A 12,318-nucleotide genomic window follows, 5' to 3' on the forward strand; every position below is an offset into this window, starting at 1 on the left:
AAAAGCGGAAACAACCCAGATGGCCATCAACTGTTGAATGGATAAATGCTGGTTCATCCATATGGTGGAAAATTATTCAGCAATGAAAAGAAATGAAGTAATGATACATGCTACAACATGGGTGAACCTTGAAAACATTACATGCTGAGTGAAAGGAGCCAGTCACAAAAGACCACATATTGTTTGATTCCATCCATATGAAATGTCCAGAATAGGCAAATCCATAGAGACAGAAAGTCGATTAATGGTAGCTTAGGGCTGGGGGGTAGAACAGGAAGTCACCACCAATGGGTAGGGGGGTTTCTTTTATGCAGAACAAAGAAGTTCTAAAATTAGATTGTGGTGATGGCTACACAACCCTGTGAAAATACTAAAAAATACTGAATTGTACACCTTAAGTAAGTGAATTATACGGCATGTGAATTATAGCTCAAAAAGCTGTTTTTAAAAAAAAGCAAAAAACATTCATACAGGCTGTTCTGCGACTGCTTCATCCCTTCCTTAATGTATCACAGACAATGTTGCATGTCAGTAAGATGTGCAACTACACGGTTATTTGTGACTACAGTATTTGTGTTATTTGTACAATGTTGCACTATATGGATATACTGACATTTACTTACTTAATGCTTTATTATTAGACAGGAACTTATTTCCAATTGCCGTGTTAAACACCCATGAATGTACACAGGTCTTTGCACACCTGTATGATTCTTTTCTTAGGAAACAAAGAATAGACCTGAGGGCCAAGGGTCTGTACTCTATAAAATGATACATGTTGCCTAATTGCCCTCCAGGAAGGCCATACTAATTAACATTCATCCCAATGGAAAACAAGAATACTTTTCTCTCTACGTTTCCATCAATGCTGAGCATCGTAGAACTAATTAATTTCTGACAATCATAGGAGACATCAATTTTTAAATGTGTATTTCTTTGATTATTGAATTTAAACAGCATATTTTAATAGTCACTTGATTTATAAAATACCTATTGCTCTGCCTTTTGTCCAATTTTTTGGTCATCTTTTTAAATTTTTCTAACATATGCTACAAATTGTCCTTACCAGTTTGTCTTTCAACTTTGCTACAGTATCTCTCCCTACACGTTCTAATGTTTTCTACTTACATCTATTATTCTTTTTCTTTATGGTATCTGGCTTTAATGCCTAGCCTTTTACCATCCCAATGTCATAAAAATAACATCCTGTATTTTCTTCTAGCATGTCATTTTATTTTGTTTCATTTGAATCATCCATTCGTGCTGATCTGCGATCCTATGGCTTTCCTGAGTTAGGTCTGGCCTATGAAATCTGTCGAAACAGACGACTCACCTAACTGTTGAGCCCACTGTATGGCAGTACCGGTGTCTCCTGCATTGCCTTCAGCTAAGCACACCACTTCTTGCCCAATCTTCCACCCAATTAATGGATAAAAGCCTTAAAAACAAATAAACAATATAAGTCACACAATAAATAGCGAATTCATTACAGAGATGTCTACAGTGGAACAATTTGATTATCTCAAAAACTAGCAACATGCCTGTGGAGTCAGACTGCCTGAGTTCAAATCCCAGCCCTCTCTCATTTTCTAGCTGTGGTCTTACAAGTTCCTAGTTTCTAGTCTCAGTTTCCTCGACTGTAAAGTGGTCTACCTCGGAGAGCTTCTGTGAGAATAAACTGAAAAAGGACTTAGGGCAGTGCCTGGCATAGAAAATAAACAATAAATATTAGCTTTTAGTAGCTACAAGCATATCTATGTCTCTAGAAACACAGAAACAATATTTTAATTGAGAAATTAAAGGTTATTATGAGATTGGTTTGTCAGACAACTAACCATGCTATTGCATTTACCTGTAGTTTCTTATTTTTTTTTTAACTCTTTATTGAATTTGTTACAATACTGCTTCTGTTTTATGTTTTGGTTTTGTGGTCCCAAGGCATGTGGGATCTTAGCTCCCTGACCAGGGATTGAACCTGCACCTCCTGCATTAGAAGGCGAAGTCTTAACCACTGGACCTCCAGGGAAGTCCCCTATCTGTAGTTTCTAAACAAGGTTCCTAAATAGAAACAATGATCATTCTTCTGTTTTTGTTTTTGTTTTTTTTTTTCATTTAATTTTTATAATGATCATTTTTCCAGCTTTCATTTTCCCAGTTAGGGGAAAAGGAAGAACTTTAGGGGGGATGAAAGGCAAGAAAAACATTTTTAAATCCACCTCTTAGTAACCATGTTAGGAGACCAGAGCTCAGACTAAGAGCCCCAAGCCCTCCTGGGTGTAGTTACACAATCTAAATTTATTGGTTTGTGCATTCCAGGATTTCCTCCATTAGAGAGAGCAAATTCTTAGCAATTGTCATTAAAACCCTAAATATGCATGGATCACTAGTTGAGAAGTACCACCCCCAAAAAGTATCACAAAAAGAAGAAATTCTAACACATAAAAGAAATTTTAGAGGCCTAGAAAGATGTTTTCAACAAACATAACATGTATTATAGGTAAATATTTGGAAAGCTGACCAAAATACCCTAGTCCTTCTGAACTTTTCCATAAAAGCTTTCTCATTTTTTAGTGCTTTTAATTTAAGAAAAAAGGGAAATGGGGATTAACTGTCTCTAAGAAGAATAATGAAAAATATTAGACAATATCCTTAATATAAAATAAGAAAATAGTGTCACAAAAGTTAAACAAGTAAAAAGAAGGGATATTTTATTAATAAATAGGATAAATTCTAACTACCTACCTCCAACACTCTGTTGAGGGTTATTTCCAGTATTAATATCCAAAAATGTCCCAGTTCCCATGGTTAACTTCACATCTCCTGTCTGGAAGCAGCATTCTCCAAACATGGCTGATTGCTGGTCAGCAACCTGCCAAAAACATTCAAATGTAAGACCTTGGGCCCTTAGCAGTGTTCCGTTTCACTGTATCCCACTGTCTTACTTATTGTATTCTCATGGTTCACCATTTTATTTCCTTTTCCTTAAAAAAAGGAAACAGAGAGCAACAACTATATGATAGGAGTCTCTCTAGGACTAACGTTATGGGGATAACTAACGTGTCTCGGGAATTTTCAGCAGTCAACCTACTCCATCACTTTTAAGTATCATAAGAATAATCTTAGAAATAAAAGTCAGAATAAAATTTGTCCAGAAAAAAACAACTAAGATTGTTCATTTGCAACTTGCAAGCATTTTCATTCATTAGTCAAAATAACTGGCCACACAAATTTCTCTTTTAATAAGAGTGATAGGTGTATAAGTAGATGTAGGTTAAAACTATACATTTCCCAAACATACATTTTTGTTAAAAAAAATTATAACTTTTTTTTTTTCCCCACACTCACGGCTTGCAGGATCTCAGCTCCCCAACCAGGAATTGAACCCAGGCCATGACAGTGAAAGTGCCAAATCCTAACCACTAGACCACCAGGGACTTCCCTATAACATTTTGTTAATGTAACTACATGTAGATATATATATAGCAATATTTTAAGGACCGAAACTCATCTGAAGAATGCTTTCTTACTAATCTATGTCTTCTAGCCATACCTTAATCTAAAGCTGAGCCTACCCGGAGTTGAATAAGACTGATCCTCTCCAGGAATTCGTAACTTGAGAATTTAATTCCCCTCCCCTCACTTGATTTCTCCACCTACCATAGTGGCTGTCCATCTAGGGACAGATGCTCTATACCTCCTGTTTAAGCTGTTACAGGAAATTAAAGGCAAGATCTGAGTTTCTATAATCAAGAAAGAAACCTCAAAAACCAGAAACAGCTAATGTTGCACTCATCCACAAATTCTTTACCAGCTAAGTAGATGCTGATGAAGGATTTTATAAAATGTAAATATATTTCTTCTTCACTTTAATTGCCCTATCACGGTTTATCATTATACTATATCATATATAAACTAAGCATTGGCCCCATCACTGTTTTTTGTCTCAGAGTATTAAATAAGCCACACATTACTCAAAATACAACATTTTTTTAAAATTTAACAGAGTTTTCTGAAAAACTATATATAGAGAAGTCAGAAAAGGTTATAAAGTATTTCCATGATAGAACACTGGCCCATGGGTCCCCTTTCCAGAAAGTGGAGAACACTTCTGATTATATTGAGAGTCCTTTAAGTTGAAAAGAAAAAATATATTTTAACTTTATTCTGCAAGGACCTTTTTTGTTTCTTAAATCTAATCCTAACTGTTCATATAGATTCATTTAGTTTATACTATACAAGGAGAAGCCCTCAAGTTTTCTACTTACCAAGGCCACTACTGGTATAGGCACGCCAAATATCTCTTCATCCACTGATCCAAAATTGTGGCTTCAAATAAAATTGGTTAAAAAGTAAGTTATAGCTCTAGAAATATTAATTCTAAAATTCAGCAAATTGTTTTTAGCATAGGCCAAAAAGTTACATAATGAACATACAAGCACCTCAAACGTGTAATAAGATGCTTTTCCCCACACAGGCCAGGTGAATTCAGGGACAATTTTGCTGGTTTCTATGTCTGATTTGATTATTACCTCGTATCCTTCACGGGAGGCAGGAGAGAGAGCGGGATTGAAAGCAGGGAGGTGATGAGCTTACTCCAACACATCTGAGCACAGAAACATGTCATCAGAATCCAAGCTAAATTACAGAAAAACTGGTGATTCAGAAAGAAGGGAAGGGGCTTTCCTGGTGGCTCAGTGGTTAAGAATCCACCTGCCAACACAGGGGACACGGGTTCGAGCCCTGGTCCGGGAAGACCCCACATGCCAGGAGCATCTAAGCCCATGCGCCACAACTACTGAGCCTGCACTCTAGAGCCCGCAAGCCACAACTACTGAGCCCACGTGCATAACCCCTGAAGCCCGCACGCCTAGAGCTCGTGCTCCACAACAAGAGAAGCCACCACAATGAGAAGCCCGCGCACAGCAACGAAGAGTAGCCCCCGCTCAACACAACTAGAGAAAGCCCGTGCGCAGCAATGAAGACCCAATGCAGCCAAAAGTAAAATATATAAAATAAATAAATTCAAAAAAAAAAAAAGAAGAAGGGAAAAAAACTTTACCTCATATGGGTCAAAAAGTCCAGTTGTACTGGCATTTGAAAAATCTGTGGCAAATTCAGAACCTAAATTTATATTGGAAACGATTTATTTATGATCAGGTAGTATAAATCAACACCTATCCCTAGTTTATAGTCTCGACCTTTGTCTGCCCTCAGATTCATTACAAAATGTGTATTTCCAGTGCAAAGTCTCCAAAGCAATTTCCCACTAAACCTTTTTGAAATTTTATACTTTACCAAAGCACTTTCAGGCACGTTTCCATATCATGATTCCCAATTTAAAGATGTGGAAAGGGGCTCAGAGAAGCAACGTGATTACCTATAGCTATACTACAGGTATAGTTGCAAAGTGGCAGATCAGGAATCGAACTCAAGTCTTACCACTCTCAAAATTACGACTGTTCCTCGGTCTTATGTTTGAGGTTTCATCACAATTTTAAAATCACCCTCTTCTTAGAACAAATCTGAAATTAATCTAGCTTTAGTATAATATGAAGTTACTACGGTACCAAAGAAACAGTATGTCTGGGATATGGGGGAAAAAGTTTCAAACTTCCACTTTTTTCAGATAAATTATTTCTGTCAGTCAAATGCCACTTACTTGAGATACAGATCTATCAAATCATCTTTACCTTTTGTGAGCTTATGTAACAACCAGGTATCAATAGTCCCAAAGCAGCAATTTTCTTCTTCAATTGCCTTTTGCACCTTGAAAACACAGAAGCACAAAATCAATTCAAAAGGCTAAATTATTAAGTGCATGACTAAGTGCCAACCACTAAATACAATATAATCCCATTTTTTATAAAAATTAATATATACATAGAGAAATAATTTCTAGAATTTATCCCCAATGGTTCTAAGCAATTACTATAGGGTATGAAAGGCTTTAGTTTTACACCAAGAATGTTTACTTTTGTGATGAAAAAAACAAAGTATACCTCTTTTTTAGTTTAGATATACAAATATGTCTAAATATAGAAAGTCTAAAATGGCATGGCACAGTATGGCTCACAGGTCAAATCCAACCTGTTGTCTGTACCTCAAGTTAGGAACGTTTTTGTAATTTTATAGTGGTTAAAAGAACAGAAAGAATACCTTGTGACACATGAGAAGTATATGAAACTCAAATTTCCATGTCCTTAAATAAAGTTTTACTGGAACACAGCCATGCTCATTTATTTATGTATTATTTATGGCTACTTTCGTGCTACGATGGCAGACTGTTTTTGACAGAATCCTCATGGCCTTTAAAGCCTAAAATATTACTTACCTGGAATGTCACAGAAAAAATCTGCCAAAGGAAACAAAAGAATCAAAACCTCTTTAAACTAGCTAATAGAGAAATTGGCATGCTTGTAAAGATATCATTAACTTGCTGGAAAACAATTCCGCAAATCCTAATTGATCACCTCTTCAACTCCTATTTGTCCTTCAAGACTAGCATTTCTTGGGTGTGCCTAACCCACTACCACGCGGACATCTTCCATATAGACATTATCTCACAGCATCATTACTTCCCTAAGCTCCTTACGAGCAGGAACTAGATTGCATTTATAACCCCAGCACCTAGGAGGGTTCCTTTCATATAGCACATGTTAAAAAAAAAAACTGGAGAAAATATTTGCAAACAAAGCAACTGACAAAGGATTAATTTCCAAAATATACAAGCAGCTCAATATCAAAAAAACAAACAACCCAATCCAAAAATGGGAAGAAGACCTAAATAGACATTTCTCCAAAGAAGATATACAGACTGCCAACAAACACATGAAAAGATGCTCAACATCACTAATCATTAGAGAAATGCAAATCAAAACTACAATGAGGCATCACCTCACACCTGTCAGAATGGTCATCATCAAAAAATCTACAAGCAATAAATGCTGGAGAGGGTGTGGTGAAAAGGGAACCCTCTTGCCCTGTTGGTGGGAACGTAAATTGATACAGCCACTATGGAGAACAGTATGGAAGTTCCTTAAAAAACTAAAAATAGAACTACCATATGACCCAGCAATCCCACTACTGGGCATATACCCTGAGAAAACCATAATTCAAAAAGAGTCATGTACCACAATGTTCATTGCAGCTCTCTTTACAACAGCCAGGACATGGAAGCAACCTAAGTGTCCATCAACAGATGAATGGATAAAGAAGATGTGCACATATATACAATGGAATATTACTCAGCCATAAAAAGAAACGAAATTGAGTTATTTGTAGTGGTGTGGATGGACCTAGAGTCTGTCATACAGAGTGAAGTCAAAAAGAGAAAAACAAATACTGTATGCTAACACATATATGTGGAATCTAAAAAAAAACGGTTCTGATGAACCTAGGGGCAAGACAGGAATAAAGACACAGATGCAGAGAATGGACTTGAGGACACGGGGAGGGGGAAGGGTAAGCTGGGACGAAGTAAAAGAGTAGCTGTGACATATATACACTACCAAATGTAAAATAGATAGCTAGTGGGAAGCAGCTGCATGGCACAGGGAGATCAGCTCAGTGCTTTGCGACCACCTAGAGGGGTGGGATAAGGAGAGTGGGAGAGAGAGGCAAGAGGGAGGAGATATGGGGATATACATATGCATATAGTTGATTCACTTTGTTATACAGCAGAAACTAACACAACACTGTAAAGCAATTATATTCCAATAAAGATGTTAAAAAAATAAAGCTTGCTAAATAAATGAGATTTAAATAAACAGCAAATGGAGACATTTAAGAATGAATCATATTTTAACAGTAGAAAGGATCAATAAAATGAAGACAGATGACATGAGTTCCAAAAAAATAAGTCATCTGTAGATTACTTATAACAAGTATTTTGAAGAGTCAAGTACTATACCACTTAAATATGGAGTACTTAAAGTAATATTATTAGATTTCAAACTATTCTTAAATTTAGAAATTGTGATTCTAAAATTTGTTTCAGATTAGACAAAGGTTAATCTGAATTTCAGCAAGTAGCAATAATGTGTGCCAGGTAGTAAGTTCATTTGCTCATTCAAAAAATACTTGAGGGCTTCCCTGGTGGTGCAGTAGTTAAGAATCTGCCTGCCAATTCAGGGGACACAGGCTCAAGCCCTGGTCCGGGAAGATCCCACATGCCACGGAGCAACTAAGCCCGTGTGCCACAACTACTGAGCCTGGGTGCCACAACTACTGAAGCCTGTGCGCCTAGAGCCCATGCTCTAGAGAAGCCACCGAAATGAGAAGCCCACGCACCGCAAAGAAGAGTAGTCCCCGCTCGCTGCAACCAGAGAAAGCCCGCGCACAGCAACAAAGACCCAATGCAACCAAAAATAAATAAATCAAATAAGTAAATTTATTAAAAAAAATATTTGAAAGCCAGGCCCTCTGATTGATAGGTAGTAGACCCTTGTGAGGCTAGAGGGACACAGAGTAGGTATCAGGGCTTCCTAAGGTAGGAGGACCAAGGGCAATCCTCCGCACATTGGGTTAAGACTCCAAATGGCTCTACCCTAGGAGAAAGGGTAAACTAGAAGGATGGGCTCTTATAGGAACTCCAACTCAGCTTTGAACCAACTCAATCATTAAATTGGGTTGAGATAATGCTGGTGCATAGAAGAATGGAAGCAGCATACATAGATACTATCCAGAGCAAGATATGTTAAAGCTCTCATAATTTCTACACACAAGCTCACAAATATAATGTCTAGTTCATATATATATACACACACATACACACACACACACATATATATGTATATATATACACACACATACATACAAACAAGTAGCCAGGTTCACCAACTCATCAAGTTGTATGCATTAAATATGCATAGCTATTTGTATGCCAATAATCATACCTCAATAAAGTGGCTTAAAATTTTTTAAAAAAACCAGTTAAGTAACCAGGCATACAAGGAAACAATAGAACATTGTGGGGGGCGGGGGGAGGAAAAAGAGACAGTCCATAGGAGCTACAGATATTGGAATTAATAGCCATGGACTTTTAAAATACCATGCTAATTATGTGGGGAAAAAAAGTGAAATTCTAGAACTAAAAATATTAAGAACTTAGTGGACGGGTTTTCATAATAGAACATTAGAAACAAAGAGATAAGAGATTTGGAAGACAGGTTAGAAGAAAATATCCTGAATAAAGTCCATAGAGACCAAAGAATAGAAAATATGTAAGACAGAGTGAGAGACAAAAAGGATTTAGTCAAAAGGTCTAACATACGTGTAATCAGATTTTCAGAAGGAAAGAAGACAAGCAGAATGCAGCAGAAATTTATATGTGAAGATAATGGCTGAGAAATTTTCCAAATCAACAACAGATATCAAACAATGAATTTAAGGCACCCTACAAACCCCAAGCAGGTTGTCACACCTAGATAATAAGCGCAGAAAATGTGTTTGATCAAGTCAACATCCAGTCATGACAAAATGTCTTGGCAAACTAGGAAAAGTAGAGAATTTCCTTAATTTGATAAAGGATAGCTAAAGAAATTTATACTAAATGTGAAATGTTGAAAGCTTTTGTTCCAAGATCAGGAATGAGAAAAGGATGTTTGTAGTCATCCCTTCTAGTCAATATATCCTGGAGGTCCTTGTCAATGCAAAGGAAAAGAAATGAGAGTAGAGTCATATTTGTACATCATATGCTATTAGAGCAGCGGGTCCCCAACCTTTTTGGCACCAGGGACCAGTTTCATGGAAGACAATTTTTCCACGGACGGGGGGTGGGGGATGGTTCAGGCGGTAATGCGAGTGATGGGGAGCGATGGGGAGCGGCAGATGAAGCTTCGCTTGCTTGCCCACCACTCACCTCCTGCTGTGCAGCCCCGTTCCTAAAAGGCCGCTGACCAGTACCAGTGGTTAGGGACCCCCTGTATTAGGGAATTGCAAATTAAACCAATGAGATACTACGTCACACCTATCAGAATGGCTAAAATCCAAAACACTGACATCAAACGTTAGCAAGGATGTGAAGCAACTCCCATTCATTGCTGGTAGAAATGCAAAATGGTACAACCACTTTGGAAGACAATTTGGCAGCTTCTTACAAAGCTAAACATAGTCTTACCATATGATCCAGCAATCGCATACCTAGGTATTTACCCAAACGAGATGAAAATTTATGTTCATACAAAAACCTCCACACAAATGTTACAGCAGCTTTATTCATAATTAATTGCCAAAAACTGGAAGCAACAAGATATCCTTCAATAGCTGACTGGATAAACACACTGTGATACACCTACACAATGAAATACTGATTAGTGGTAAAAAGAAATGAGCTATCAAACCACAAAAAGACATGGAGAAACCTTTAATGCATATTGTTAAGTGAAAGAAGCCAGTCTGAAAAGGCTACATTCTGTATGATTCCAACTATACAACATTCTGGAAAAGGCAAAACTATATAAAGACAGTTAAAAAAAGAAAATTGGTGGTTGCCAGGGGTTCAGGGGTAAGAGGAGAGGGATGAATAAATGAAGTGCAGGGGATTTTTAGGCAGTGAAACTATTTTGTATGATACTGTAATCATAGATACATTACATTAATAATATTTTCTAATAATGTGTCACTGCTGATTCATCAATTGCAACAAATGTAGCATATTAATGCAAGATATTAATAACAGGAAAACCATGTTGGGGGGAATATGGGAACTCTGTACTTTCTGCTCAACGTTTCTGTAAACCTAAAACTCCTCTAAAATTAACATGTACTAATTTTTTTAAAGGACAAAAGATTTATTCCGCTTGTATATGTCTTCTTGAGTCAGTTTGGGTAGTCTGTGCATTTCTAGGAATCTTTCCATTTTTTCTAAGTTATCTAATTTGGCATACACTTGTTCATAGTATTGCTTAATAGTGTTTTGTACTTCTGTGAAGTTGGAATTAATGTTCCCTCTTTCATTCATAATTTCAGTTATTTGGATCTTTCTCTCTCTCTCTTTTTTTCTTGTTGTCAGTCTAGCTAATCTTTTCAAACCAACTTTTGGTTTTGTTGATTTTTTCAACTGTTTTTCTATTCTCTATTTCATCAATTTTCACTCTAGCCTCTATATTACTTGCCTGCTGCCTGCTTTGGGTTTAGTTTGCTCACCTTTTTCCAGTGTCTTAAGGGAGAATATTAGATTTGTTTTCATGTAGTCTCTCTATGTAATACAGTCTTGTTCTAAATTTCCCTGTAAAGACTACTCCTGCTACATCATATCTTAGTATACTGTGTTTTCATTTTCATTTATCTCAAAGTATTTTCTAATTTCTCTTGATACTTCTTCTTTTACCCATTGATTATTTAGAAGTGCTTTGTTTAATTTCCACATATTTTTGAACTTCCCAAATATCTTTTTGCTACTTATTTCTAATTTCATTCCTTTGTAGTCATAGGAATACTTTGTATAATTTCAGTCCTTTCAAATTTATTGAGACTTGTATTATGGTATGGCATATGTTCTATCCTGGCGCAGGTTCCATGTACACTTAAGAAGGATGTATATTCTGCTGTTATTAGTTTTCCATAAATGTCTATTAGGTCTAGTTGGTTTATGCTGTTGTTCAAGTTTTCTATTTCCTTGTTGATCTTCTCTCTAGTTGTTCTAACTAGCACTGATGAATTGTTTATTTACACCTTCAGTTCTGTCAGTTTTTGCTTCCTGTATTTTGGAGCACTGTTATTAGGTGCATTATTGTTATATATATATTTTTTGGTTGCGCAGCTCAGCATGCAGGATCTTCCCCGACCAGGGATGGAACCTGTGCCCCCTGCAGTGGAAGTGTGGAGTCTTAAGCACTGGAATGCCAGGGAAGTCCCAATTGTTACATATTTCTGATGGATTGACTTCTTCTTATTATAAAATGCCCTTCTTTTTCTCTAGTAACATTTTTTTGTTTGTTTTTAAAGTTTGTTTCGTCTGATATTAGCATAGTCACTTAGCTTGTGGTTGCTGTTTGCATGGAAATCTTTTCCATTCATTTGCTTTTTAAAAAAATATTTTATTGAAGTATAGTTGATTTACAATGTTGTGTTAATTTCTGCTGTACAGCCAAGTGATTCTATATACATATATATATATTCTCTTTCATATTTATATATACATATATACACATTCTCTTTCATATTCTTTTCCATTATGGTTTATCACAGGATATTGAATATAGTTCCCTGCACCATACAGTAGGACCTTGTTGTTTATCCATTCTATATATACTAGTTTGCATCTGCTAATCCCAACCACTCAATCCTTCCCTCCCCACTCCCACTCCCCACTGGCAA

The 12,318-nt window shown here is 36.6% G+C and overlaps 1 protein-coding gene across 1 annotated transcript in view; it reads right to left on the minus strand.

The window, feature by feature from the left end:
* The window catches only part of GK5 (glycerol kinase 5), a 78,289-nt gene that overhangs the window by 20,633 nt on the left and 45,338 nt on the right, over positions 1-12,318 (minus strand). Inside the window, exons 6-11 of the mRNA XM_068547339.1 lie at positions 5,691-5,766; positions 5,060-5,121; positions 4,530-4,603; positions 4,266-4,326; positions 2,743-2,869; positions 1,334-1,438 (exon numbers count right to left, since the gene is read on the minus strand). Coding sequence (XP_068403440.1) covers positions 1,334-1,438; positions 2,743-2,869; positions 4,266-4,326; positions 4,530-4,603; positions 5,060-5,121; positions 5,691-5,766 — 505 coding nt within the window. The remainder of the gene's footprint in view (positions 1-1,333; positions 1,439-2,742; positions 2,870-4,265; positions 4,327-4,529; positions 4,604-5,059; positions 5,122-5,690; positions 5,767-12,318) is intronic.

This window comes from Eschrichtius robustus, chromosome 6 (assembly GCF_028021215.1).
Source record: "Eschrichtius robustus isolate mEscRob2 chromosome 6, mEscRob2.pri, whole genome shotgun sequence".
Classification (NCBI taxonomy): domain Eukaryota; kingdom Metazoa; phylum Chordata; class Mammalia; order Artiodactyla; family Eschrichtiidae; genus Eschrichtius; species Eschrichtius robustus.